A 27,014-nucleotide genomic window follows, 5' to 3' on the forward strand; every position below is an offset into this window, starting at 1 on the left:
TATATATTACTTATAACCAATAAAAAAGTCATGGATTTCATCTGTCAATTGATGTATTGTTTAATATTGTGCTGTAAACACAGAATAGTTAATTTCACTTCTAATTCAACTGTGGTTCCAAAGGGAGTCACAGTGGCTACCTTGGATGCATAGCTAGAAAGCCAGAACAGTTGTGATTGTTAGAAGAAATTGTTTGGATTTTGCCAGTTGTTACTCTACATTTTGGTGTATTATTTAATACACAGCTACCATTAATATAAAAAATAGGGTTAAGTGTCATCAGTAGTCATCAAAAAAATGGAAAAATAATTGGATAAGTATTTTATTTTTTGTTTTTCATGTTTATTCTTTATTTATTATTAAAAATTAACTAACAGGTAAAAATAGGAATCTCTTTAGGTTAATTAGGGTTGGACTAAGTAAAATAAATAACAGTAATAACATATATAAAGTTTTTATAAAGCATACATGTAAGCTACATATTCCCCAAGTGATTTACAATTTATAATGGCACAAATATTAGTTAAACATAGTTCAAAGGTTAATAAAACTAAAAAAAATTAAATATAAATAAATGTAAATAAACTGCAAATGTGTGTATGTGTTCAAGTAACTTTTTAACCTTGATGTTATCTTTCTCATTGGTAATTACCAAGTTTGTTGGTGAGAGTTTATTTCACTTTACTATAAGGTAATGCTAATAATTTACTACTGGAGATTGTTTTCTGGTCCTGTACAATGGGTTTCCAATAAGGATAAACTTAATATCGTATCAGCTATATACTTTGTATACTTCACCTAACTGTTGTTAACATTAATCAAGAGTTTTGGTAATGAGCAAAAGTGCACGTCCATATTGCCTTGCAAGGTTCAAGATATACAGTGGAGACACTGTTATGTTTGTTTTTATTGACAAACTGTTATAGAGAGCTGGTAACAAAAGATTTTGTGATGCAACGTGAACTACGAGTCAACAGATCATGTTTGTAGGAAAAGGTATAAGATAGAAAATGTAAGTTTGATATAATGTGTTAGTGTTTTCAACATACTTTTAACAGTTTCAGAGATGTTCTAGATGGTGTGTGTGATAATATTACTAAATGTAGTCCTTTTATATTTGTTTAAAAGAATTCTAGCATTTAGTCACCATAAAATGTTGGTGTGATTAGTTCTGTATTTATTGTTTATAAATTTAAGGTAAAGTTGTTTTGTTTAGTAATATTTTTGTAAGTTTATTGTTGATAAACAAGGTACACAGAAAGCTTTCAAAGTTGTGTAAAATTTAATAATATTATGTTCACAAGCATATTGCTGATAAACAGGATGTTTACAAAGCTTTTCAAGATTGGGCTATGGTCAACAATTTCAGTTTAATTTGATTAGAAAGATTAAATTAGGTCAAAATAAATTTGAAAGAACCTGGACATTTTGCAGTTATTTATTTGCTGATGAATCAGCAACATGATTCATTAATCTATTTATGAAGTTATACATTTAACTATGTTAGATTAAACTGTACATAATTTTGAGTGAAATTGTTTCATTATTCGGCTTATTTTTGTGAAAAACAAAGAAATTAAAAGTTGCTGTAGTTTCAGATGTAGTTTTCTTAGTCTTTGAATATTCAGACTGAACTTAAAAGTTTTAGTGACAGTATATAGTATTGATTATTAATATTTTTAGTGTAAATTACTTTATCTTCTTCAATATTAGTGATTTTGGAGAGTTTAATACATGAAACCGAAGGGTATGGGTTATTTAGTCTTAACTGGTGCCATTATGTTTACAAAACTCAGTACCATGGGTTTTACACACCTTCTCTTGTTTAGAAACCAACTTTTTTTTTTTTAATGAACTTTGTTAGGCTTATAAATGTTTGTTTTTCTTTTCTTTTTTTTTTTAGGAAAAGACAATTTTATCTCCTGCCCAGAATGACATGGCTCTTGGTCACATGATAGTTCTTTCGCAATTTGATTGGCCACAAGAAGAAAAGCTTTTTCTTCATATTGTCAATATTATTAGAAAACAGGGGAGTTTCTGTTACAGTTTGTTCTTCAACTATGTCATCAGTATTCTTTTCTGCTAGTACTAACAAGGTTCAGCTGAAAGAAAAGTCTTCACAACTAATCTATTAGTGAAATATGCTTTTAGATAATTCTGTACAAACTTAGTTTAAAGCCAGTGTTGCTTATATCTCCCATTTACAGATAAAATTCTTTGTAGAAAACAATGAAAGTATTTAAAGTTGTACCTAAACATTAACAATCACATGTGGCTGTTATTACCCATATTCTGACATAAGAGTAAAAACAAAATAACAGTAGTTACTTTAGTATATGTTAAATCTGAGCAAAGAGCAAAACAGTTCTTCAGCTTGTAATTGCTTTCTACTGAGTTAAACACTGAAACGTTGCACCAGTTTCCAAATATACATTTGTTTGTGCAGAGAGAGATGTACTGTTTTTCTATTATATTTTCTTTCTTTCTTCCAAATGTTTTCTATCCTCCACCGTTTTGTCATTTCTTGGCCAACTGACTTGTGACTTAATAGGGCTATTCTGAGGTACTGTTTACACAGGCATTTTTTTACACTTTTTTATTTAAACCTTTTTAAAGAGGCAAAAGTAAAACAGCCCAAAAAGTATATTTTAGACTCCTGTGCCATTATATTTATACCATTGAAGATGAAAATTAGCACAAATATAAATGTTCATGTGGCCATCAGACAGACATACAAAAACTTGGATTTACTTAATTTGAGTCTTTTTAATTCTCGCAAAACAAATCCTAATTTAGGAGTTTTTGGTCAGTATTTTGTCCAATTTACGTGAGATTTGGTACAAACATGCTTTTCTACAGATCCCTTAAATTGACAAACAAAAATGGTAGATTTACCCATTTTTATTGTGATTGCCATGTCCTGGTGTTAAAGGTGCTTAACTCTCAATTTGAGGATTGTGGGTTTAAATTTTTGTCATTTTGAACTTGCTTTCACTTTCAGCAGTGGGGGCATCGTAATGTGACAGTCATTTACACTGTTCATTGGTAAAAGAGTTGATGGGTGTCACTGACTAGCTGCTGTCCCTCAAGTCTATCATAGCTAAGTTAGGGATGGCTAGCACAGATAGGTTCAAAAGAAATGCAGACAATTTTGGAATTTTTGTCTTTACTCAAATTTTCAGTGAAGAAGGCAAAATTTGCTTCACACATGTTAACTGTCTTTCATGAGATATGGTATAAAGATACTTTCCTACAGGTTCCTTGGAGTTGTATAGACATTTCTCTAATTTTCTGTTTTTTTTTACAATTTTAATGGTGTTAAAATTGGCCATGTTGGAATTGCATTTGCTCATGAATGTTGGCCTCCTTAATGTATCATTTAAAAGTCATGTAGTTTTCTTCTTCACTATGTCAGATCCTTGGTGTGGATTCCTGTACGTGGTGAGGGGACCTCCCAGGGAAGGTTCTGTTCTTTCAGTTTATTTCCTCTGGGATCTAAACATCAACCCACATGTTTGCTGTACAAGGCAACCTGTGAAGGGGAGGAGAGGATCCTGGTGGTTGAGGGGTCCAACCCTAACACATCACTTTGGCCTTGAATTCCTGTAGACGGGTGGCCTTGGTGTGGCCCCCCTTGGGTCAATTGGCTGGTCCACTCGGGCTGGGGCCAACCAAATACCAGTGTTGGATGTTCTCAACAAGTGTTGTGGATATTATATCTGATGCTGGTGTTTGGGTATAGTGCTCATGAAACCCTGGCGTTGCTGCAATGTTCTTGTTTGACATTGTAGTGCGTCCCTTCGTAGGACACCATGGTAGGTGGGGTCAGTGGGCATCGAAATTTCCCTTTCTTTATTATGGATAATCCAATTAAAAATCTTAATAAAATAGTGAAAAAACAGTATATAGGTAAACAACCACATCTTGAAGATTCTGAGCAGCAATCCTCACCATCCGTATCACCTGTTGTACCTCATTTTTTTATATTGCACTCACTTTCAGACAAACCTTTAGGGCAAATGTCTCCCTTTTTCATTCAGAAGGGACTAGAGGGACTTTCTGGCTCTCCAAAGTCAGTAAAAAAGCTTCAATCTGGTGACATATTGGTGGAAACATCCACATCTCAACACAGTGAACTCCTGTTGCATTCAAAGGCAATTGGGAATATACCTGTAGAGGTTACACCTCATGCTACTTTGAATTCATCACGAGGAGTTATTGTTGAGAGGGATTTGTAGAACATCCCAGAGTCTGAGATTCTCGCTGATTTTTCCACCCAAGGTGTTTCTGCACTGAGGTGTATCACCAACGTCCTCATTCTGACAATTACGTCACCACGTCTGCCTGCTGCCACCATCAAGGCAGGTTATCTTAATTGCAGAGGACGGCCATACATTCCAAACCCTCTCCGATGTTACCAGTGTCAGCAGTTCAGTCACTTGAAGATGTTGTGTTATGGTTCGTTGACGTGTGCTTGTTGCAATGGCAAGGGCCATGATGCTTACGAGTGTGAAACGGACCCTCATTGCATCAATTGCAATGGCTCTCACCTGGCCTACTTTCATTCTTGCCCTAAATGGTTGGAAGAAAAAGAGGTTTGAAAACGATTCATAACATTACCTATCCTGAGGCTTGAAAATTGCTGTCCACCACCTCATCTCAGACATATGCTGCTGCACTTTGTTCCACAGCTACTGTAGGAGTGCAGACAGATCTTTCTCTGCCTCTTAAAGAATTGTTCTACAAACAAATGGAAAGTCTTTTGACCTCCATGGTTGATGAATCAACTTCAACACCTATCTCTGTCCCTGATAAACATTCCACCAAACCCCAAGATCCACATCCTTTGGTTCCAGGTACAGACATTTCCTCAGATTCATCTTCCTCTCTCACCCCAAGATTCAAAACAATCATTTGTTTGCATCCTCTGTCTCTGGAATCCCCTTCCAACAGCAAAGACCTGCCCAATCATTCCAGGACAAGATTCATGGAGGTCAATAGACCTACCTCGAATAAGGAAACTAAAGAAAAAAGACATGGTCATAAACAAAAGGGTTCTCCACCCCATTTGCAGACACACAAATAAAAATGACCAACCTGATACAATGGAACTGTTGAGGTTTATGTTCTAATCTGGATGACATCAAAACACTGATTGCTTCCTACCATCCTGTTTGTCTCTCCTTACAGGAAACATTTCTGAAACCTGGCAATACATTCATCTTTTGGTGGTTTTCTTTATACAGAAATGACAGGCTGTGTGATGGATGAGTGCATGGAGGGGTGGCACTGTTGATTGATCAGCATGTGTCCAACCTGTCTTTGTCATCGACACAAACTTGGAGGCCGTAGCCATACGTGTTTCCTTGGGTCATACCATCACTGTTTGTTCTCTCTACCTGTCACCTGGAGAGACATGATCAATCAGACCTTGATGCTCTCATTGAACAGTTGCCATCTCCCTTTTTCATCCTGGGGGACTTTAATGGACATCATCCCCTCTGGGGAAGTGCTGATCACAGCTTTTCTCTTTTCAATACTGGTTCTTCTACTTATTTCCATACACCTAGCTAGTCCTTTACTGCTATTGATCTCTCAACTTGCTATCCTTCATTATTTTCCCGTTTTTCATGGAGAGTTCACAATAATCCATGAGGCAATAATCATTTTCCTATAATCTTGAGAGAGACTGATCTTGGTCAGTGCCACCTGACCCACGTGCCCCGGTGGAAGCTGGATCAGGCAAACTTGGCTCTCTTTCACTGCTCTCACAGAACTTGATCCTGTCATTGTTTGTAAGCTATCAATAGACAACTGTGTGGCAGCAGTAACTGACTGTATTATACAAGTAGCTGCTCAATGTATTCCTAAAACCTTGACACATTTTCCACTGTATCCTCGTCCATGGTGGAATCTTGCCTGCCACATGGCATGGAAAGCTCAAAAATGAGCCTGGGATTCTTTCCATAGATATCCCACACTCTCAAATTTCATCGCTTTTAGGCGGGTAAGACGTCAAAGCCAGAAGGAATCTTGGATTAGGTTCATAACTAGCATATTTTCTATCATCACTTCCAAAGTTAGATGGAACAAGATTCAAAAGGGGAGTAAGCAATATAATTCTGTCCCCTTATCAATCTTGCTCTCTAATGGCCAGGAAGTAGGTGATACCAGTATCAGTGATACTCTGGGTGAAAGCTTTTGCTGGGTATCTGGTACTTCTGCTTCTTGCTCCATTAAGACTCGGGCAGAGCGACCACCTCCTTCCTTTCGAGCTCGCTGTCTCTGTGATCATAATCGTACCTTTACACTGGCAGAACTCATACTGGCCCTTTATCGGTCTGGCAGTACTTTGGTTGTACCTGATGATGTACACTATGAGATGCTGCACCTTCTATTTCCTGCTTCTCTTGCTATCCTTCTGGTTTTCTTAACTGGATCTGGCAGGAGAATGTTTTTCCTGATGCCCTTCCTTTCTCCAAATCTGGGAGGGATCCCACGGTTCCTTCAAACTACTGTCCAGTTACTTTGACAAGCTGTCTCTGTAAGACCTTAGAGAGGATGGTTAATGCTCATCTTGTTTGAATCAAACAACCTCCTCTTGCCCACCCAGTGTGAGTTCCGATGACAGTGCTCCACCAAGGACCACCTGATTCAACGTGAAATGTCAATAAGAGAAGCTTTTCTCAAATGACAGTATCTTGTATCAATATTCTTTTACATTGAGAAGGTTTGTGATACAACATGGAGGTATGTCATTTTATGAGACCTCTATTTATACAGGTTACGTGGCCATTTGCCCATTTTTATTAAAAATTTTTAATGGACAGGAGACTCTGAGTTTGTGTGGGTTTGACACTTTCCAATTCTTTCCTACAGGAACTTGGAGTCCCTCAGGGCTTTGTTCTGTGTGCCACACTTTTCAGTATAAAGATTAATGCCATCACTGTACAACTCCCTCTCACTATTGCAAACGGACTCTATGTTGACGACTTTCACATCTCATGTCAGTCACCGAACATAAGGTATATTGAGCGGCAGCTACAGAATGCCCTCAATTGTTTACCGAAGTGGACCACAGCAAACGGCTTTACTTTCTCTCTCTCTAAAACTGTTTGCATGCACTGATCTTGAACTCCATTTCAGCTAAGTTCAGTTTGGAGCTTATCTTTGACCATAAGCTAACCTTTACACCACACATCAAGCAGCTACGAGTCAAATGTACAAGAGCATTGAACATCCTCTGTGTTCTCTCTACCACCACCACTTGGGGAGTGGATTGTGCTAAAGATATATCGTGCTCTTATTTGATTGAAACTTGACTATGAATCACTGGTCTATGGCTTTGCCAGACCATTGGCCTTAAAGATGCTAGACCCTATTCATCATCAAGGACTTCGGCTCTGCACTGGGGCTTTCTGCACTTCTCCAGTTCAGAGCTTGTACGTGGAGTCTCATGAATCTTCTTTGCACCTCCACCATTTGCAACTGTCTTTACTATGTACTTCGAAACTTCATTCCTTACCAAAGCATCCCGCCTGGTCTTGTGTTTTTCTTCCTCAATGGGCCATACTTTTTCAGAACAGACTATCTGCCATTGCTCGTTTTGGCCTTCGTATGCAGGCACAGGTGGATGAATTGGGTATGCCCTTTGATAACATTGCTGTTTCCACTAGTCAGCCCATCCCACCATGGCTAATTACAGTTCCAAAATGTGACATATCTTGAGAAAATATCTGAGAAGAACAGGCACTCCCGAATAGAAATACTGTCTTTTTTGCTGAACATCTTTCGAACCATCCTTCCATTCCTATTTATACAGATGGTTCGAAAACAGGTGACTGTGTGGGATATGCCGTGGTTTGTTGTGGTTAGGGTGTTGCACATAGAATTTCCTTTACAGCTTTTGTGTTCACTTCAGAGCTGTACACCATTTCTCTTGCCCTGGATCACATAGAAGCTAAGCAGTACTCGAACTGCACGATTTATACTGACTCGCTTAGCTCTCTACTGGCCCTGGAATCGCTTCATGTTGGTTCACACCCTGTACCTGCCGATATTCAAAATCAACTGGCCCATTTTCTTTAACATCTACTTCTATTCAGTTTTTCTGGATACCAGGCCATATTGGTATTCATGGGAATGAGCTCGCTGACATTGCAGCTAAGTCTATCTGCTCTGGCACTCTCTCATACACTGTATTCAAGGCTCGGCACTGTGCCAGCTGGCAGTTGACTTGGAGTGAGCATTGCAAAAACAAGCTTTTCCAAATAAAACCCTATATTGGACTTTGGCCATCTTGTTACCATAAGGATCAGAAAGAGGAAGTTGTTCTTACTAGACTACACATTGGTCACGGTTTTATAACTCATCGTTTTCTTTTATCTGGAATTGATACATCAGTGTCTAGTTTGTGTTACACTCAGATCACAATAAGCCACATTTTACTTTCTTGTCATTGTTATGATTCACAATGACGGCACCATTTTAAGCATGTTCTGTCCAAAGGTTTGTCTGTAGCGTTAGACAGTGTTATTGGTGATGGTGACACTGTCCACCTTGGTAATGTTTTTAGTTTTTAAAGGCCATTAATTTTTTTAATGACATTTAAGTTTTTTAATTTATACTTTACACTTTTTTAATGTGGTTCTCTTTTGAAAATCATAATTCATCTAGTTCAATTTGAAATTCTAAACTGACCGTAACATTAAGTAACTCGAAACCAGGACTGGAAAGGCCAACTTCAGGTGACTGATGGTGGTTTTTTTACTTGCCTGTTAGTCTTCCTGGCAAGTTATGATTATTACAGTCACGCTACAGAAAGTCCTTTACAAATTGAATTACTGTAGTTTTTCTCTTGACATTGTAGACTAGGTGTGAACAGTGGTTTTATGCTATTTATTTATTTTTAAACTTTGTGTTTTTTTTTACCTTAATTACCTTTTATGAATTTTACTGAATTTAGTTTTACCTTTTTATCGGCCTTTGGAATAGATAGCCTAGCTGCTTTGTGCCATAAAACACTAAATCAACCAGCCAACTGACCACTGTCAGATGCTGATGTACTTCAAGAGTTTTTTTTCTAATCATGTATTATATCTTCTAAGAGTTGTGTAGCATTTTTCTTCACTGTGTCAGATGCTGATATACTTGAAGAGTTTTTACATCTCACAACTCCAGAAGGTGGAGATGTAACTTTGGATCTTCTGCCATCATCCACTACGCAAGTTGGAAAGTAAGTAGATTTTTAAAGTTCAGTGCCATTGATGACATTTGTGGCATGCTGGATATGATTGATAATTTCTATAACAATGTTTATCTTTAAAAATTTAGTTTTTCACTGAAAATGTAATGGTTAACATGAACTTGTATTTAGATTATTTATTAATGTTTAATCAAATTTGCTTTGAATTGCAGTCCAAATTGTAAGCTTTGTACTAAAGTCTACTTTTCTCTTTAGGTTTTAGTTATTGTAAGCATAGGTTTGGTCATCTTTGGCTATTATTACCCATAGATAAATAACATATGCATTATGTATATAACTCTCCTGGTGGTTGAACAGTAAGTCTGAGGGCTTGTACAGCTAAAAATCTTGATTTGATGTATTTCATAAAGCTGCCACAGATAAGTCATTGGTTAGCCTTGTACTTAACAACATCATTTGTTAATTTATATTTTAGTGTTTTGTATTCAGTAAGACAACCATGTATATAAAATATAAATTTCAAATACATACCTCCCTCATGCTATACCTATTACTTTACTGTTAGGGATTTTTTCCATTTGCCCATTTAAACAGTGGTCTGATTTTTTCCTGCTTGCTCCAGCCTTTTATTCCCTACTTAACTGCCCTCTGTGGTATTTGTTTCATGACACTCTCCACCTATGTCAATGCTTCTTTTATCCTGGTGTTGTAAATAAGAACTTTCTTCAGATAATACTGCCATTTATTTTTTGTGACAAAGCATTCACTAGTGTGTTTCTCTGTAATGTGACTGTTGTGGAGATACTTTACACATTCTTCCTGTTACCTATTTGAATTTTGTACAAAAAGTACTTTTCATTTAGCAAGCCAGTAAACTGCAAGGATTCTTAGATTATTGTTTTTGGTACAGAGGCAAGTTGGGTCTCTCCTATCCCACTTTTAAAGCTAGCATTGTTCAGGAATCTGGGGGGATTGCTTTTGGTTGAGGCTGTTCATGATCTTATCTGTTGTGAGATTAGAGGCATACATTTGGTCTGAGGCTGCACTTATGGGTAGTCCTGGTTATTATGAAAAGAAATTAAATTCACTTTTTACCAATGCTTTCCTTTACTCTGTTGGATTCTCTTGAGGTCACTTTGACTCATCTGCCTCCATCTCCTTTTCTTCAGCTGGTAAATTAAGTGTGTGATGTTTTAGGTGTTTCTCTGGTGGACTTTTGAGTCTACATTTTCCTTGAAGGGGAAGGGGGATGTCTGAAGACAAATACTTAGTTCTCCATCCATTCCCTGATATTGTAGTGTATACAGAAAGATTTACTGCTCACTTATGTGTAAGGGCAATTATGCCTTGTCTACCATGTTTGTCAGAACAACATTCTTTAGCCTGCCACCACCAGGTGGAAGCATATTTAGACACTCGGAGAACACACACACTCCAGAAAAGGTGAGGTTCTGGAATGGAGTCTTTGATCAATCTGAATAGTCACAATTTTATAGGATTTGTCTGATTTTAACTATGGTGTTGAGATATTTATTATCCCAAAGTCTCTCAGCATTTTCCACTTCAATTTGTTGACAAGTTGGAATTATGGTTAACATGAGGCTTGATTTGACTGTCAGCTTTTGTACTTTCCCTAGTCTCTTAACTAGTATGATGTTGGATAGCATTTGTCTACCTGCTGCTACCCTTTACAAGTTGTGTGAGGTCTCCTTTCTCTGAGATATTGATTTTTGTGGGCATTTCAAAAGGTTGATATTGCCCACCTGCATTCATCTCTGCTGTTGTTAGTTTCTTTACTTTCTTTGGCTCCTACAAAAAGTCATAGTTCTGCCCCTATTCAAGTGTCTCAACACCTGATATCAACCTCTCATTCTGTTGGTACCCAAAGTAGATTCTCCCCATTTCCACAAGGTTACTTCACTTGATTGAAAAATGCTGCCAATAGCAGTAGTGACTATCCTACTTTTTTAGGGACTGTGGAGGCTCAAAGTTGAGAATTTCTGGATATGTGGAAAATTTTTAACACAGATCTATGGGTACTATAGGCTCTTGCATAAAGATTTAGTCATTCAGTTCACATCTCTACCACAGATATCTCCCCCGACTTGCAGATCTTTGCATTTTGATTTTGTTTCATAGCTGTCAGAGATTTGTTGGTAAAGAGAGCAGTGTAGAGAGTCATTCTAATTCTAGTTATTCTGGGGTTTTATTCCTGTCTATTTGTTGTGGCAAGAAGATGGGAGATTGACATCTTGTCAGTGATATTTCTTGTCTAAATCAATTTCTAGTGCCTCTGAAGTTCACGATGGAGTCATTCCTCACTCTGTTTTAGAAGTTTTTGCCAGAACAGTGAATGATCTAGTTCAGTGTCACCAATGTCTGTTTGCACTTTCCCATAGCATTGTTGTCCCATTACTATCTGTGTTTTATTGACAATGGTCAGGTGCTGCAGGTGGATTAGTATTGGCACCATATGTGTTCTGCTAATTTGTACATTTTATCATCAACTTTCATTCCTCGAGCCTGTGCACACACCATTGAATGGAAGACTAACTACTTTTGGCACCATTTTGTCAGTTGGTGGAACATTACGTGAAGGTACTGTTTTCAAAAGCAACCAAGGCAGAATTTATTACCAGAGCCAAGGAATTTATTCTCACTCCAGTGCAATATATTGTCCATCTAGATATTTTTTTCAGCTGGATCCCATTTGTCTCCATGATATGGAACAGATAGTTGAATTCATTTTCATGTCTCTTTCTCTCACTGCTCAGATGTTCTTTTTTTTTTTTCCTTTTGGGGATGTGATGCTGTGAGCATTACTGAAATTCCTCATTCTTTTGGGATGAACACACATTAAATCTCTTAAGTGGTCTCTCTGTGACTAATTGACCATGACAAGTGGTCTACTGAATTCTCCAGTCTTTTTTTTTTATATATATATATACTATGACAGGTGTTCCCTTTCTACCACCTTGTCCAAAGATCCATTTTTTCACTAATGCCTTGCTTCAGGGATGGGTGAATTTCCCAATGGTCAGGAATTCTATGTCCTACTACCAGATAACAGGTCGTCCTTCCACATCATTGTTTGAGATCTTCTTGGTGTTCAAAGAGTAATGCCATAAGGTCTGGAATTATGGAGGAGTAAAGACATTATGCTTCACTCCAACAATTCCACTGTTGTATCTTACATTTACCATCAAAGGGACATCCAGATCTCTTTATTTCAAACCTCAAATTTTTATATTGGGCCCACTCCCATCACATTATCCCTACTAGCTTGCCATGTTCTGGAATGATGAATATGGTGGCAAGTCATTTGTCTCAAACCAAGCAGATAGTTCCAACAGAATGCTTCATCAAGAGATTTTCTTTTGAATTTATTCTTAGTTTGGGATACTGGAATTTTGATCTCGTGTACCTCACCCTTGAGCTTTGGCAAGATGCATTCAGTGATGACTAGACTGGATTGCACCTCCAGTGTCTGGCAATATATTTGCCTCATGCAAAGTTCCTGGATTTTGTTGCAGTCTGAGCTTGTAATCATGAAACTTTCAAATGGAACTTTATACTTAGAATCTACATTGTGTACTCCAAAACTGAGAAAGCTAAAAAATGTTGATATTATGCAAGTAACCTTGATTTTAAAAGAAAATTAGAATATTCTCAGTTGCTTAAGTACTCGGTCCTTTTTCTATGGCAATTCTAAATCAGTTCAGGTGCAGAATATTAGTCTTAAAGGTCACAAAATTAGTGTAACATCCTCTGTCTGCATGTAATCAAAGTGGTTTAACTTGACTTCACAGCAAATTTATCTGTTCAAGCCACAACTCGTATGGTGATGTGACAAACCAACCATGAAGACAAATGAGCTTTCCAAACAAATCAGGAATAAAGTAGAAGATAAACACAAATCAAAGTTACATACCATCCAGTAATTATCCAGATTGAGCCAACTTCCCAAACTAAGCAGCTGAGCAAGCACGAACATGGTTAAAGATATCATTGCAAAGCGAACAGTGACTTTGAAAGATTTTCAGAATTTCATATTTAAGAGTCAGTGGTCATACATCAATAATATCCTGGCCCTTAGTTGAAGCTGGTTTGTATGAGCAAGAAAGAAGCCATTACTGAAAAAGAATCATCTTAACTCTCCTTGGTTGCAGATTCCTGAATGTAGTGAGGGGATCTCCCAGGGAAGGTTCTGTTCTTTCAATTTACCTTTTCTCTGATATAAAAATCCATCCATGTGTTTGCCATGGGTGGTGATCCTCGAAGGGGAGGAGAGAATCATGGTGGTTGAGGGGTCCAACCCTAACACACCACTTTGGCCTTGAATTCCTGTAGATGGGCACCCTTGGGGTGGCCCCTAGGGTCAATCAGCTGGTCCATTGGGCTAAGGTCAACTAAGTACTAGTGTCGGATGCTCTTAACAGGTTTTGTGGACATTGTATCTGATGCTAGTGTTTGAGTATAGTGCTCACGAAACCCTGGTGTAGCTGCAGTGTCCTTGTTTGGCATTGTAATGGGTTCCCTCGTAGGGCTTCATGGTTGGTAAAGTCAGAGGGCACCAAAAATTCTTTTTTTATTATGGATCCTCGAAATAAAAACTTAAATAAAATAGTGAAAAAACAGTCCATAGGTAAATGAACCACATCTTGAAAATTCTGAACAGCAGTCTTCAACATCTGTAACACCTGTTGTACCTCATTTTTTTATACTGCATTGTCTTCAGACAAATCTTTAGGACAAATGTCTCCCTTTTTCATTCAGAAGGTACTAGAGGGATTTGCTGACTCTCCAGAGTCAGTAAAGAAGCTTTGCTATGGTGACATATTGGTGGAAACATCCACATGTCAACACAGTGAACTCCTGTTGCATTCAAAGGCAATTGGGAATATACCTATAGAGGTTACACTTTATGCTACTTTGAATCCATCACGAGGAGTTATTGTTGAGAGAGATTTGAAGAACATCCATGAGTCAAAGATTCTCACTAGGAAGGATCCCAAGATTCCTTTTAACTACCATCCAATTGCTTTGATGAGCTGTCTCTGTAAGATATAAGAGAGGATGGTTAATGCTTGTCTTGTTTGGTTCCTTGATTCAAACAGCCTTCTCTCACCCACCCACTGTGGGTTTCGATGAAAGCATTCTATCATGGACCACCTGAATTGACTTGAAACATGAATCAGAGAAGCCTTTCTCAAATGACAACATCTTGTATCAATATTCTTTAACATTGAGAAGATTTATGATACTACATGGAGGTATGTCATTTTGTGAGACCTCTATTTATAAGGGTTACATGTTCATTTGCCCATTTTTATTAAAAATCTTTAATGGACAGGTGATTCTAAGTTTGTGTGGGATCAACACTTTTCCATTCTTTTCTACAGAAACTCTGAGTCCCTTGGCTGTTTTTTGAGTGTCACACTTTTCAGTATAAAGATTAATGCCATCACTGAACAACTCCCTTTTACTGTTGCAAATGGGCTCTGTGTCAATGACTTTACCATCTCATGTCAGTTGTTGAACATGAAGTATATTGAGTGGCAGCTACAGACTACCATCAATCTTTTACTGCAGTGGACAACAGCAGAAGGTTTTAACTTCTCTCTTTCTAAACCCTTTGCATGCACTTTTGCCACCAACGGGGTATTTACCCTGATCCTGAACTCCATATTGGTGAAGTTATGCTACATGTTGTCCCTGAGACAAGGTTTACGGGGCTTATCTTTGACTGTAAGCTGATCTTTATACTGCACATCAAGCAGCTACAGGTCAAATGTACAAGAACACTGAACATCCTCTGTGTCCTCTCTTCCACAACTTGGGGAGCGGATCGATATTCTATACTAAAGACATGATGCTTAAAGATGCTGGATCTTGTTCATCATCAGGGACTTTGGCCCTGCAATGGGGCTTTCTGTACTTCTTCAGTTCAGAGCTCATACATAGTCTCATGAACCTCCTCTGCTGTTTGCAACTGTCTTTACTGTATGGTTTGAAACTTCGATTCTTACCACAGCATCCCACCTGAGGTTGTGTTTTCTTTCAGTGGTGGGCCATGTTTTTTTTCAGAACAGACAACCTGCCCTTGCTCCTTTTGGCCTTTGTATGCAGGTGCAGTTGGATAAATTGGGTCTGTTATTAGATAACATTGCTGTATTTACTGGTCTTTCTATTCCACAATGGCTTATTATAGTCCACAAGTGTGACTATTCTTTAAGTCATCTAAGAAAAGCAGATATTCCTGGTTGGGAATACTGTCTGTTATTTGCTGAACATATTTTAAACCATCTTTCCATTCCTATTTATATGGATGGTTCAAAATCAGGTGACTATGGGCTCTGTCATGGTTTGTTGTGATTCAGTGGTTGTTCACAGAATCCCCTCTATAGTTTCTCTGTTCACTGCTGAACTGTACACCATTTCTCTTGCCCTAGATCACACAGATGCTAAGCAGTACTCAAATTGCACTATTCATACTGATTCACTTAGTTCTCTACTGGTTGTGGAATCACTTTACATTAGTTCTCACCCTGCTCTCACCAATATTCAGAACTGACTGGCTCATTTCTCTCTAACATCTATTTCTATCCAGTTTTTCTGCAGCTAAACCTGTCTGCTCTGGCACTATTACTGCTATGTCTATTCCATACATGGACTATGGTCCTGTATTCAAGCCAATTGGCTTTGTGCCACTTGACAGTCGAGTTGGAATGAGCAATGTGAAAACAAGCTTTTCCAAATAACACCCTATATTGGACTTTAGCCGTCTTGCTTCCGTAGGGATCGGAAAGAGGAGGTTGTTCTAACTAGACTATGCATTGGTCACAGCTTTTTAACTCATCCTTTTCTTTTATTTGGGACTGATGCACCAGTGTGTTGTCTGTGTTACACTCAGGTCACAATAAGCCACATTTTACTGTCTTGCTGTCGTTACGACTCTCAATGATGGCACCATTTTAAACTTGTTTTTTCCCAAGGTTTATCCCTAACATTAGAGAGTGTTATTGGCAATGGTGACACTGTCCACCTTAGGAATGTTTTTAGTTTTTTAAAGGTCATTAATCTTTTTAATGCTATTTAATTTGTTAATAAATTAGACCTTTTTTTTAATGTAATTCCCCTCTAAGAATCAAAGTACCTCCAGTTCGAGTTGAAATTAGACAATAGCTGAAAAATCAAATAACACAAAACCTGGACTGGAAAGGCCAGCTTTAGGTGGTTAACACTGATGTTTGAACTACCCGTTAGTCATCCTGGTGAATTATAATAATTAAAATTTTGCTACAAGTCTTTTAAAACTTGTGTTACTTTACTTTCTGAAAATGACCATAATGTCAAATAACTTAAAACCAGGACTGGAAAGGCAAACTTCATGTAACTAATGCTAATATTTGAACTTACCAGTTAATTATCCTGGCAAGTTACGATAAATAAAATTATACTACAGAAAGTACATTACAACATGTATTACTGTAATTTCTCTTATTGATGTAGACTAGACATAAAAATTAGATTTAATGGTATTTACATTTGTAATTCAAAAATTAAACTTTGTTTTGTTTTACCTTAATTTCCTTTTATGAATTTTAATAATTTTAGTTTAACTTTTTTACTGGATGTTTGGAACAGATTGCCTAGTTGCTTTGTCCCATAAAACACCAAACCAACCAACCATCTAATCATCTTAAATCTGGCATGGAGTGTATGACAAAGTGTGTAAATGATACTGCAGATGTGCAGCAGAAGGTTTTTGGTGAGACAAGACAAAAATTGAGCTTTTTGATTAAATTCAAAGCTTAATGCCTGGAAAAAACCTAACGCAGCACATTATCCAGTCAACACCATCGCAATTGTCAAGCATGAGGTGGCAGCGTAATATTATGGTGATGCTTCTCATGAATAAGCACTGTCAAACTTGTCAAAACTGAGGGGAAGATAGATGATGTAAAGCTCAGGCAAACCTGCTTGAATTGGCTAAAACTTTAAAAGTGGGCTGAAAATTCACATGTGGATACAACAATGACACAAAACACAAGGCAAAAGCCACACTTAAGTGGTTTCAAATCAAAAGAACAAAACAAATGTCTTGGAGTAAAGCAGTCAAATCCAATCCTGACTTGAATCCAATGGAAAATTTATTAAGAGACTTGAAGATTGCAGTCCATCAACAAATTTGTCAGGAATAATGATAAACCTACACTATTTCATTGTGCAAATCTGGTAGAGACCTGCTCAAAAAGACTGACAGCAGTAATAGCTGCCAAATGTGCTTCCATTAAGTACGAACTTATTTGACTGAATACTTATGCAATCAATGCATTTAAATTTATATATATTCTTTGTTTGTTTTGCTGACATTGAACCTTTTTCACACATAACATTGTTAAGTTTGATCATTGGAGGTTTGAATAAAAGAAATTATTTTACTAAAGATTGTTTACATTATGTATATTTTATTAAAATGTTGGATAACTCATAGGGAGTGAATACTTTTGCAAGGCACTGTATATACCTACCCACATATTTATCTGTTACCCAGAGTCCTAGAAACCCTTTGTTACATTCTGTTGATAGAACCAGATTTGCTGCCTCAAACCTGGTTTCTGCATTTGTAATATGTCAGATGTGCCCACCTCCACCTCTTTTTCTTGACCATCTCTGTTAAAGCAGCCACAGTTTGATGTCTTACTTCTATCCATTCCAAAGCTTAAGCTTTATGCATGGTCTTATGCTGTCTTTTGCATCAGGGTTTAACTTTTGATGTGGTCATGTACATATGTTGTATGTCTCAATGTGTGCATCATCCCATGATGGACATTTGTCCACAAAATTAGCACATGTACTGACAATGATGCATTATGAGGAAATTGAACCCACTTCATCAAGACGTACTAATCATAGCTTAGTTTTTTACCTTGCTTTTCAACAAGGGTTTTGCAGCTTACACAATCACTGTATATAAATTGCTCTCAGCTACCTTTGGATACTTGAAGAGATGGAAATTCTTTGAATTCTCAGCTCCCACCAGCCTCCTGAAGTTGTTTCAGGCTCTTCATCCCAAATGACCATTTCAGTCACCTAGCTATGATATAAGGGTGGTTTTACATGTTCTTTCTCAACATTCATTTGATCCCCCGAGTCTTGTATATTACGTATCACCTTTTTTTTTTAAAGCTAAATTTTTATTGCTACTAGCTTTTGGACGGTAGCAGTCAGAGTTGTTTGTGCCGCACATGCACAGAATGCTTTATCACTTTTATCTATAACCAGATAGATCCTTGTTACCTGAGTCAGGCAGCCAGGGAAGAGGATGAACCTTTTTCACCAATTCCTTTGACTGCTATTGCTTGCCTCTATAACTGATCAGATCCTGATCATTTTTTATAGCTAGTGAGAATCTTGAAGTGTTATGTTGCCTGCACTAAAGCTTTTAGAGGTATGAGGCAGTGTTTTTTTATTCATTGTGATCCTTCAGTTTCCCAGGATTTATCCTTGGTTATATAGACAGGGTGGGTAAGAAAATTGATCCATGTATCTCAGAATGGCTGGTATGGGTATTAACACTGTTATTTAGAAGGAGGGAACAGTGTTTCGCCCTTTCTATGTAATCTCCAGATTAACAAAGAAAGAGTTTGCAATTGTCCATTGCCAGGCACGTCTCAGGGACGAGAGTATAAATGGGTACTGGATTGTAGGGGGCGTTGCAGTGAGATGTTAGGTTATTAATTATTATAGGTGTAAAGGTATTCCTTTATATTGGTTTAATTTTGGTTTCAGTTGTTGTACAAGCAGGGCTTCTTTATTTTGCATCTGTTTATATTTGTTTCCCTACAAATAAATGGCCTAAGTATGGGGAATCCCGTCCCACCAGTTACAGCCAACATTTTTATGACACAGATTGAATCTCAAGCAATCAATTCAGCCTTACACCTACAACTATACTGGTACAGGTATGTTGATCATACAGTTGCTGGATTCAAATCTACACAACACACCCTTAATTTTTTCAACCACATTAACTTGATACACCTCAACATTAAGATCACCTATAGACAGGAAAAAAACTAACCAAATAGCATTTCTTAACCGAAAGATAATTAGAACACATACACAATTCAAAATAGAAATCCACAGAAAAGTCACGCACACTGGATTATACATTCCCTGGGGCTCCTCAGCATATTAAAAAAACAAAAAACTCAACATATTAAGAAACCAAATAAACACAGCCACAAAACTTTGCTCACATGATAAAATTAAATATTTTAAATCAACAAAATAAAACAAAACTTCATCAACATCAACAAGTTTCTTCGAAAAATCGAGGAAAATATCTGCACACATCTTGGCCAACAACAAACAACAATAAATCCAAAGATACAACAAACTACAAAACCTTGTACTGCTGCATACCATATGTTCCCAACATCAGTGAAAAAATAACCAACAATTTGTGAAAAAACTTAACAAAATGCAACATTCCAGAAATTGCCAAATTTATTCAAAAACCAGTTACAAAACTAAAGTCCATACTATGTAAAAACTACACTGACAAACAAATCACCAACATAATTTATAAAATACAATGTGATAACTGCCATGACTTCTATATTGGAGAAGAAATAGAAAAATGGAAATAAATTCAAAAAACACTACACATTTTTGAACACTGAAAATAAAAAAAAACCAACATAACTATATAAAACACAGATACTAATAAAAACAGATGCAAAATAAAGAAACCCTACTTGTACAACAACTAAAACCAAAATTGAACCAATATAAAGGAACACCTTTATACCTGTACTAACTAATAATCTAAAATTCCACTGCAACGCCCTCTACAATCCCATTCCTGCTTATTCTTTCATCTCTAAGACGTGCCTGGCAATGGTCAGTTGCAAACTCTATCTTTGTTAATCTGAAGATGATCTAGGAAGATTGAAACTTTGTTCTCTCCTTATTAATAAAAGTGTTAATACCCATATCAGCTGTTCTGAAATACATTTTTATTTCAAGTGGGTTTCTTGTCATCAAAAATTGATCCATATTGCTTATTCTGGGCTCTCTCCTGGAGACAAGGAGACTTTTGTGAGTGATGTCTCATAAGATCTATCACATTTTTATCTCCTTCACAGCCAGTTTGACTCATCTGCTGGAGGAAGTTATGTGGGCTTACTCCAACATCGTTATCTCAGATTACTTGCATGATCTGGCAATATCTTCCTTTGAGGGTTTTCATCTATCCCCTTGTAGCTGTACTCACCACATTCACTAGATTATAAAGAGGAGAACTACTTTCATGACTAATATTGTTATTTCTTTCCTTTTCGAGGTCTCTTGCCTCTTTTTTTGCAGGTTCTCATTCTGTGGCAAGTGTTGCCCATCATGTGAGCTTTTATCACACCAAATCTGCACCAGCAACCACTAATATAAAATACTTTATCTTTGTTGCAGTAGGCTCTGTAGAAATGAGATTTTCCATCAGACCTCCTAGAGGCTGGCCAGATGGTGTTACTGTACTATGCTGGACCTCCATCTTTGGCATATCATAGTATAGCATATTCTTTGATAGATTGTTTAGGCAGAGTATTCATGATGAAACTATGTAGAATGGTCAGCAACTGCCTGTTGTGTAGATACAAGTGTATAGGATAACGTTTTGAAAGTCTTCTGCCTTTCATCTTCAAATCAGTGTGTGTGTAGATGCTGATGGTCTTTCATAATGACCTGGTGGAGTGTGGAGAGTGTGTTATGATTGGTTGGATTATCACTATTTCTGAATGGAGGATAAATTTCCTGTAGATTCAACCAGTGACAGCCATAGGTTACTCACCTCTAATCTGGAATCTCTGTTAAGAGAAGGTTTAATAGTGTTAATATAAAATGATTCTTTGATTTTTCTTGTCTTCCCAAATTTGTCCAAGTTGATGATTCTAGTTTTCTCCCAGTTTATTCTGTGTCCAGTTGATGTGGCATGCTCTACAATGGCTGAATTTTGTGTTTTCATGAGTCTTGTGCTATCTTTATGTTCTTTAAAAGAGAGTGAATATGGAGCTTTTCTACCCAACTGCAGCCTATTCATATGAGATCAGCTATCTGGTTGGGTTTAGCATGACCTTTATTTTTATCTGTATTGGTTCAGTATATTGTTCATAGAAATGAACCCATTGTCTACTAATAATTCTGAATGCAGAATGGTCTCATCCTGGATCCTTGGTTGAACACAATTTGTTCCATGCCCTCCCATAATTCTGGGAGCAAGTGGAATTTACCTTTCCTACATGGTTGGAGAGTTAGGATGACTGTTTGTAATTCCAGATCAGATGAGTTTTGTTTTCTCAGGTTGAGTAAGGTATACAGAATCTCATTATTCTGAGTTTGGAGTGTTACCTTTTGGACTTCTTCAGGTTGAAGAGATGACTTGTCCACTTCAGTGTTGCATACCTTTTCATTGTGATTTCATTGGCTTGGAATCCATCATTCTATAGCTGAAGGTTGAGATCCACTTATAAATATATATATTTTGCAGGCCAAATGCACTAATTGTCAATGTGCTATTTAGGGGCCATGGCCCTGTAATTCCAAGGCTGACCAGTGAGATCTTGACTATTTAATTGGAGCCTGGCCAGTGATGATGTCAAATTCCACGTACAATGTAGGTTCTGGGTGAAGATCATGTCTGTTCTGAGTATAGTGCAATTCCTCTGCTAATTTGCTATTGGCATGCTCATGATCTGTGGAGACAAATTCTGTTTGAATAATGCCCTCACCAGCCCCACTGACTTATCAGTGCAAGATTGTAGCTTTAATGTAAGCAGAAGTATGTTTTAGAAGTTAACATTTTATTAAATTGAAAATACATTTTCAATAATACTTACCTCCTCTTGTGGAAAGTGTCAAAAGATAAGTGTTGTCAAGAGCAGTTAATTAGGGAACAAGAGACTGAAGTAAGGAAGAAAAAACCAGACTAGTGTTCAGATGTGCAAAGGAAAATAAACCCTAAAGTTGAATAATAGTTGTGGTGTAAGAAGTATGTAAGTATTGGAAATATATTTTTGCTTTAAGGAAATGCTTATTAATGGAGCATGTACTGTAAGTAATAATATATGATGTTCATAATCAAAGTTGCAAAGAAAAAACAAACTAGTTTAAAATTTTATCAGTTGTCTGGCTTATATAGTATAATTCATGTGGTCACTTACGACTGTTCTTGTTTGTTAATGTTGAATGTTTAAAAATAAAAAGCACTGTGAAATTTACATGCCCTTTTTTCTACTTCACTAAAGACAGAGAGCTGTGACTAGAGGTGTTAACAAAGGAGCAATGGAGGATTTGAAGTTAGCAATGGAGAAACAGATGAGTCGAGCAGATGTAAACCTTGAACAAAATCTTGTTAATTATTTCAAACAAGAGAGAGAACAGCTGCGAAAAAACCTTTTATAAACATACAGATAATTCTTTTACTATACACTCCAAAAAATTAACTTCAAGAAATGCCAAACAGTCTAAAGTTTGTCATTTTAGACTTGCCTAACAAAATATATTTAAGGATTTCTAATTGTAAGCTAGGGATATCATTGAATCCTTTGTTACTCTTTCTTCCTGTAATATCTTATTGTTAAAGTTTCTGAATGATATACTTGAAATGATGAAAATTAGTGTAGAAGTTGGAGGTTAGTATGGAGATGCAGGATTTATCCATAAATATCTGGAAGGTCATAGAAGAGGTCATGTGGTTAAAATAGTCATTTAGTAAATGTTGCTGTAGATTACTTTGTTGTAATCCACTTGATACATAGTAGTATAAAATTGGTTATTACTCTGGTATTAAATATTTTAATTTAAAGCAATAACATTTTTAGGCATTTATTCAACTATCAGGTGTGTTAAGTTTTTTTCTGACATCTAGGTGGATAATGTTTCCTGTTGTGTCATTAAGTTGTTTTTTCAAAATTTTGACTTGCTTCTTTATATATATACAAAAAAAGGTGAGACAACTTTACCATGAGCAAAGAAGAATCATACATTAAAAATAGTGATAAATTTTCCAAAAATATAAAAATAACTTGTTTTTCAGTTTTCTTAATATTTGCTTATTATGATCAATTGAAATGACACTGAAGAGTAAAATTAATGTGCCACATTAGTACTAGCAACAAGACAATCATCATACAGGAAGATTTGTGTGAAAAGTGAATTGCACATTTAATAAAACTATTTAATATTTCTTATAGTAACCTTATACACAGCATATGAGCTAAATGACCAAGTCAGAAACCTAAGGTTAAAGCTTAACTGTCCATAACTAAGAAATACTGAACAAAGAAAAGGGTAGACCATATAGTGAGGATTGATTGTAACTTCTGTAATGCACCAACAGCAGCATATTATAGGCTCAAATCTTGGACCTAAACACTAGACTTATGTCTCTTCCAAGAGAGCTTATTAATACTTTGCAGGATGTTATTTACTACGAAATGAATTTCTTTCAGACATGTAAACTACCATTTTCTTAATGTAGTGAAGAAAACTATAAATGTCATGCTAACAGAGTAAAAGATTTATCCTTCTAGAATTTTGTTTTGCAGATAATTCTGTAACTAAAAGCAGAAAATAACTCAAATATGTGATCAGAATCGTGAAATAAATTGACTTAATCTGAGGAAAGTTATGAAATACGTTAAAATAAACAGTTTATTAAAGAAATGGGGTCCTTTTGTTATTGAACTGTCACAATTAGTAAGAATCAAATTGTGTGAAACTTAAGTTTGCAGAGAGCTTGAATGGGTAATGAAAAGAACCTTGTCGAAATGTTCTACATTTATAATAATATGTCATCATCAGGTACACATTAATATATATGCAAGATAAATAAAAATTGTTACTTTAAAAATGGTGAATAAGGGCCGTAAAAATGTACATAAACAAGTAGAATCAAAATACAAATACTGTATTTTCAAGTTTCGAAATAGGAACTCGTTTAGAGAAAAAAGGAAATAAGTTAGGCTGGAAGTAGCGTCTACATTATATTCTTAAGCTACAAATCTGTATTTTGACTTCACTAAAATTAGTAAGTACTGTAAACCTGGAATGAAAATGGAGATATTCAGCTTGAGAAATTAACATAGACAATATGTGTGCAGCACAGTTTGTTTACTTTTTTTTTTTTTATAGAATTTCTAGTTGTAGGCTTGAAAAATTTATTGTTACGTTTAAATTCAACTTCTTTTTGTACTTTTTCGACGATTCCTATACCACCCTTTTAAAATAACAGTTTATACTAATTTTGTATCTTAAGTTATCTTTGTCCATTTATGAAGAATACATTTTAAACTAGATTTGTTCAACATTTATTTGAATGTTGTATGTTTTTCATCAGTTTACTATTACATTGGCTTTTTTTTTTCCATCCAACTATTATTTACAAAGCCGGGTGGTTTCGTCTAAACGTGTTTAAGAAGCGTCGAATACAAAGAAAGCCGCCCACATTAACATTTTATGTATTAAAAAGAGGAAACGGGAATCGTCCAAAAGTACAGAAACAAGTTTAATCAAAATGTAAATATGTTTTCAAGCCTACAAGTAATGACTCTATAAAAAGTAAACAAATCCTATTTTGACTCCATCTCAATAGTTACCAATTTTAATAGAGTCAAACTATGGACTTGTAGCTTAAATAAATAACGTAGACACTATTTCCAACTTGTTTCTGCACTTTGAGGATCCCAATTCCCCTTTTTAAATTAACATTTTCTATCACGTTTAAGTTTTTTATTTCTATTTATGGGAAATAAATTTTAAACTACATACATGCATATGTATTCAATTGAATGTTATATACTTTTCAAAACTTTGCTTAACTGAGCCATATGGTTCTGTGCTTGATGTTTTGTCTGAACACTCGTTTAACAAGCGTCGAGTACAAAGGAAGCCGCTCACAATAATATTTTATGTATTACGTACTTTTTTGTACGTAAATCAACTTTCAATGTAAATAATCAGCTTTTTGAACATATCATGAACATTTGCAACGTTTCATACAACTGTCTTAGTTATAATACAAAACACACAATCGATTTTCCTGTAGGCTTCTGAAACAAAATTATCAATAATAATACTTAAATACGCACTAACACTTTAAGCAAAGTACAAAAATCAGTAGAATTAATCACCATTCACGAGAGTAAAGAAATTTACTACGGTAATCGTCTGTAGTAACTGACAGAAGTAGTTGCAGAAAACTAGGTAGATTGCACAAATTATTTTCCAGTTAGTAGCATTAGTAAAATACCGGATTTTTTCAATAGCGGAAAGTGAAGTATTTAAATTCTTCAGGGTGGAAAAACGAAGACATTAGGTTAATGTTAAATATACCGTATGACATTCATTGGTATTGTTCAGGTTTCAGTAAGATATTAGTTGCTGTGTTTTTCTGTAGCAGCTTCTAAACTATAATCAATAATAGTAAGGCAAGAGACATTGTTATAAATATATACATTGTTTAATAAAACGAAGCATTTCCAGCTAGTATAACGGCGCTTAAATAGCTTCGAATAGCTCTTGTTGGTAGCGAAAAATATTTTGGAAAATATTAGACGATTGAAATCTTTACTTTCAAGAAACAATGTAAATTCAGCTTAGAACCCTTCGCAACAGTTTGCTCAGTAGCTGTGCATAGATTTTGGCGCATTACATGTAACCTTTATACGTCCTCCGCTAGTACAGCGGTAAGTCTACGGACTTGCAACGTTAACATCAGGGGTTCGATTCCCCTCCTTAAACTCAGCGGATAGCCCGATGAATTTTTGCTAAAAGAAAACACACACACCTAGCCTTTATTGCTGTAAGCTTTAGCGTTTAAACAGCTTTGAAAACAACATGACTAGCGGCGATTAAAAACTGATAGAATCTCTCCGTTTTTTTTGTGAATCAATATAAAAGTAATTTTGTGACAGGAGTTGTTTTAGTATGTTTGAATAAGATATTCATAACCATTTTTACTGTAGAGTCGTGAAACAATAATAATGTGAAGAACAAATGGATGGGTTTTGTCTAACAATCCCAAAATCATTTTTGTTGTTTTCAATATTTTAGCAGAAATACTTAAATAGAATGTTTTGGGTTTATTTCAAGAATATGTTTTGTTTAAATATTTTTTGCCTGTATGTTCAATTAAAAAAAAATGAAGGAAGTTCTTGGGCAATTCCTAATATGAACCACTATTATAGCTTATGACACTATGAAACAAAGAGATCGCATGACCGAGGATTGCTTAACAACTGATGAAGGGTATTTTGGTACCCTGGGGTGTTCATTTAGGCACTTTAGAATATGGCTGTTTTGTTCATTTATTTTGGATTTGTTGATGTTTGGTTTCTTGGTTTCAAATTAGAGTGTTTTGTATAGATGTTTTGCGGTTTTTAGTTGCAGTAATGATAAACGTGGGAGTATTTTTGTTGTATTCGATGAATCAGGTTTCTGTGTGAAATAACTGAACTAGAATTTAAAGCTGTGAAAATATTTAAAATAAAAGCAATTCCAAATATCCACGTTTATATCAAAATTTGAAAAAGCAATTAATGGAAGTTGAAAACAAGGGATTTCGTTTTTTGTTTCCCTTCTCTGAAATATTGTACAGCATATTTCTATACTATAGAAACTGTAATTTGTCTTTAAGAAAATTCTTTATTTGATCCATTAGGATTGCTCAGGTTAAAAACAGACAAACAGTATTTCAACCACACTATGTACACCATTCCAATGAGACGATGGCCCGGCGTGACAGGTG

General features: G+C 36.0%; 1 protein-coding gene across 4 annotated transcripts in view; it reads left to right on the plus strand.

Moving 5' to 3' along the window:
• Positions 1 to 23,932, plus strand: part of IntS10 (integrator complex subunit 10) — a 58,772-nt gene extending 34,840 nt beyond the window's left edge. For 3 of the 4 annotated variants that reach the window (XM_076511041.1, XM_076511042.1, XM_076511044.1), the window contains 3 exons: positions 1,904 to 2,069; positions 9,139 to 9,235; positions 22,513 to 23,932. In XM_076511041.1, the coding sequence (XP_076367156.1) occupies positions 1,904 to 2,069; positions 9,139 to 9,235; positions 22,513 to 22,669 (420 nt within the window). In that variant the 3' untranslated portion in view covers positions 22,670 to 23,932. The remainder of the gene's footprint in view (positions 1 to 1,903; positions 2,070 to 9,138; positions 9,236 to 22,512) is intronic. The other variant, XM_076511043.1, reaches the window with a different exon arrangement.
• Positions 23,933 to 27,014: the final 3,082 nt, after the last annotated feature.

Source organism: Tachypleus tridentatus, chromosome 7 (genome assembly GCF_004210375.1).
Source record: "Tachypleus tridentatus isolate NWPU-2018 chromosome 7, ASM421037v1, whole genome shotgun sequence".
In the NCBI taxonomy this organism is placed as follows: domain Eukaryota; kingdom Metazoa; phylum Arthropoda; class Merostomata; order Xiphosura; family Limulidae; genus Tachypleus; species Tachypleus tridentatus.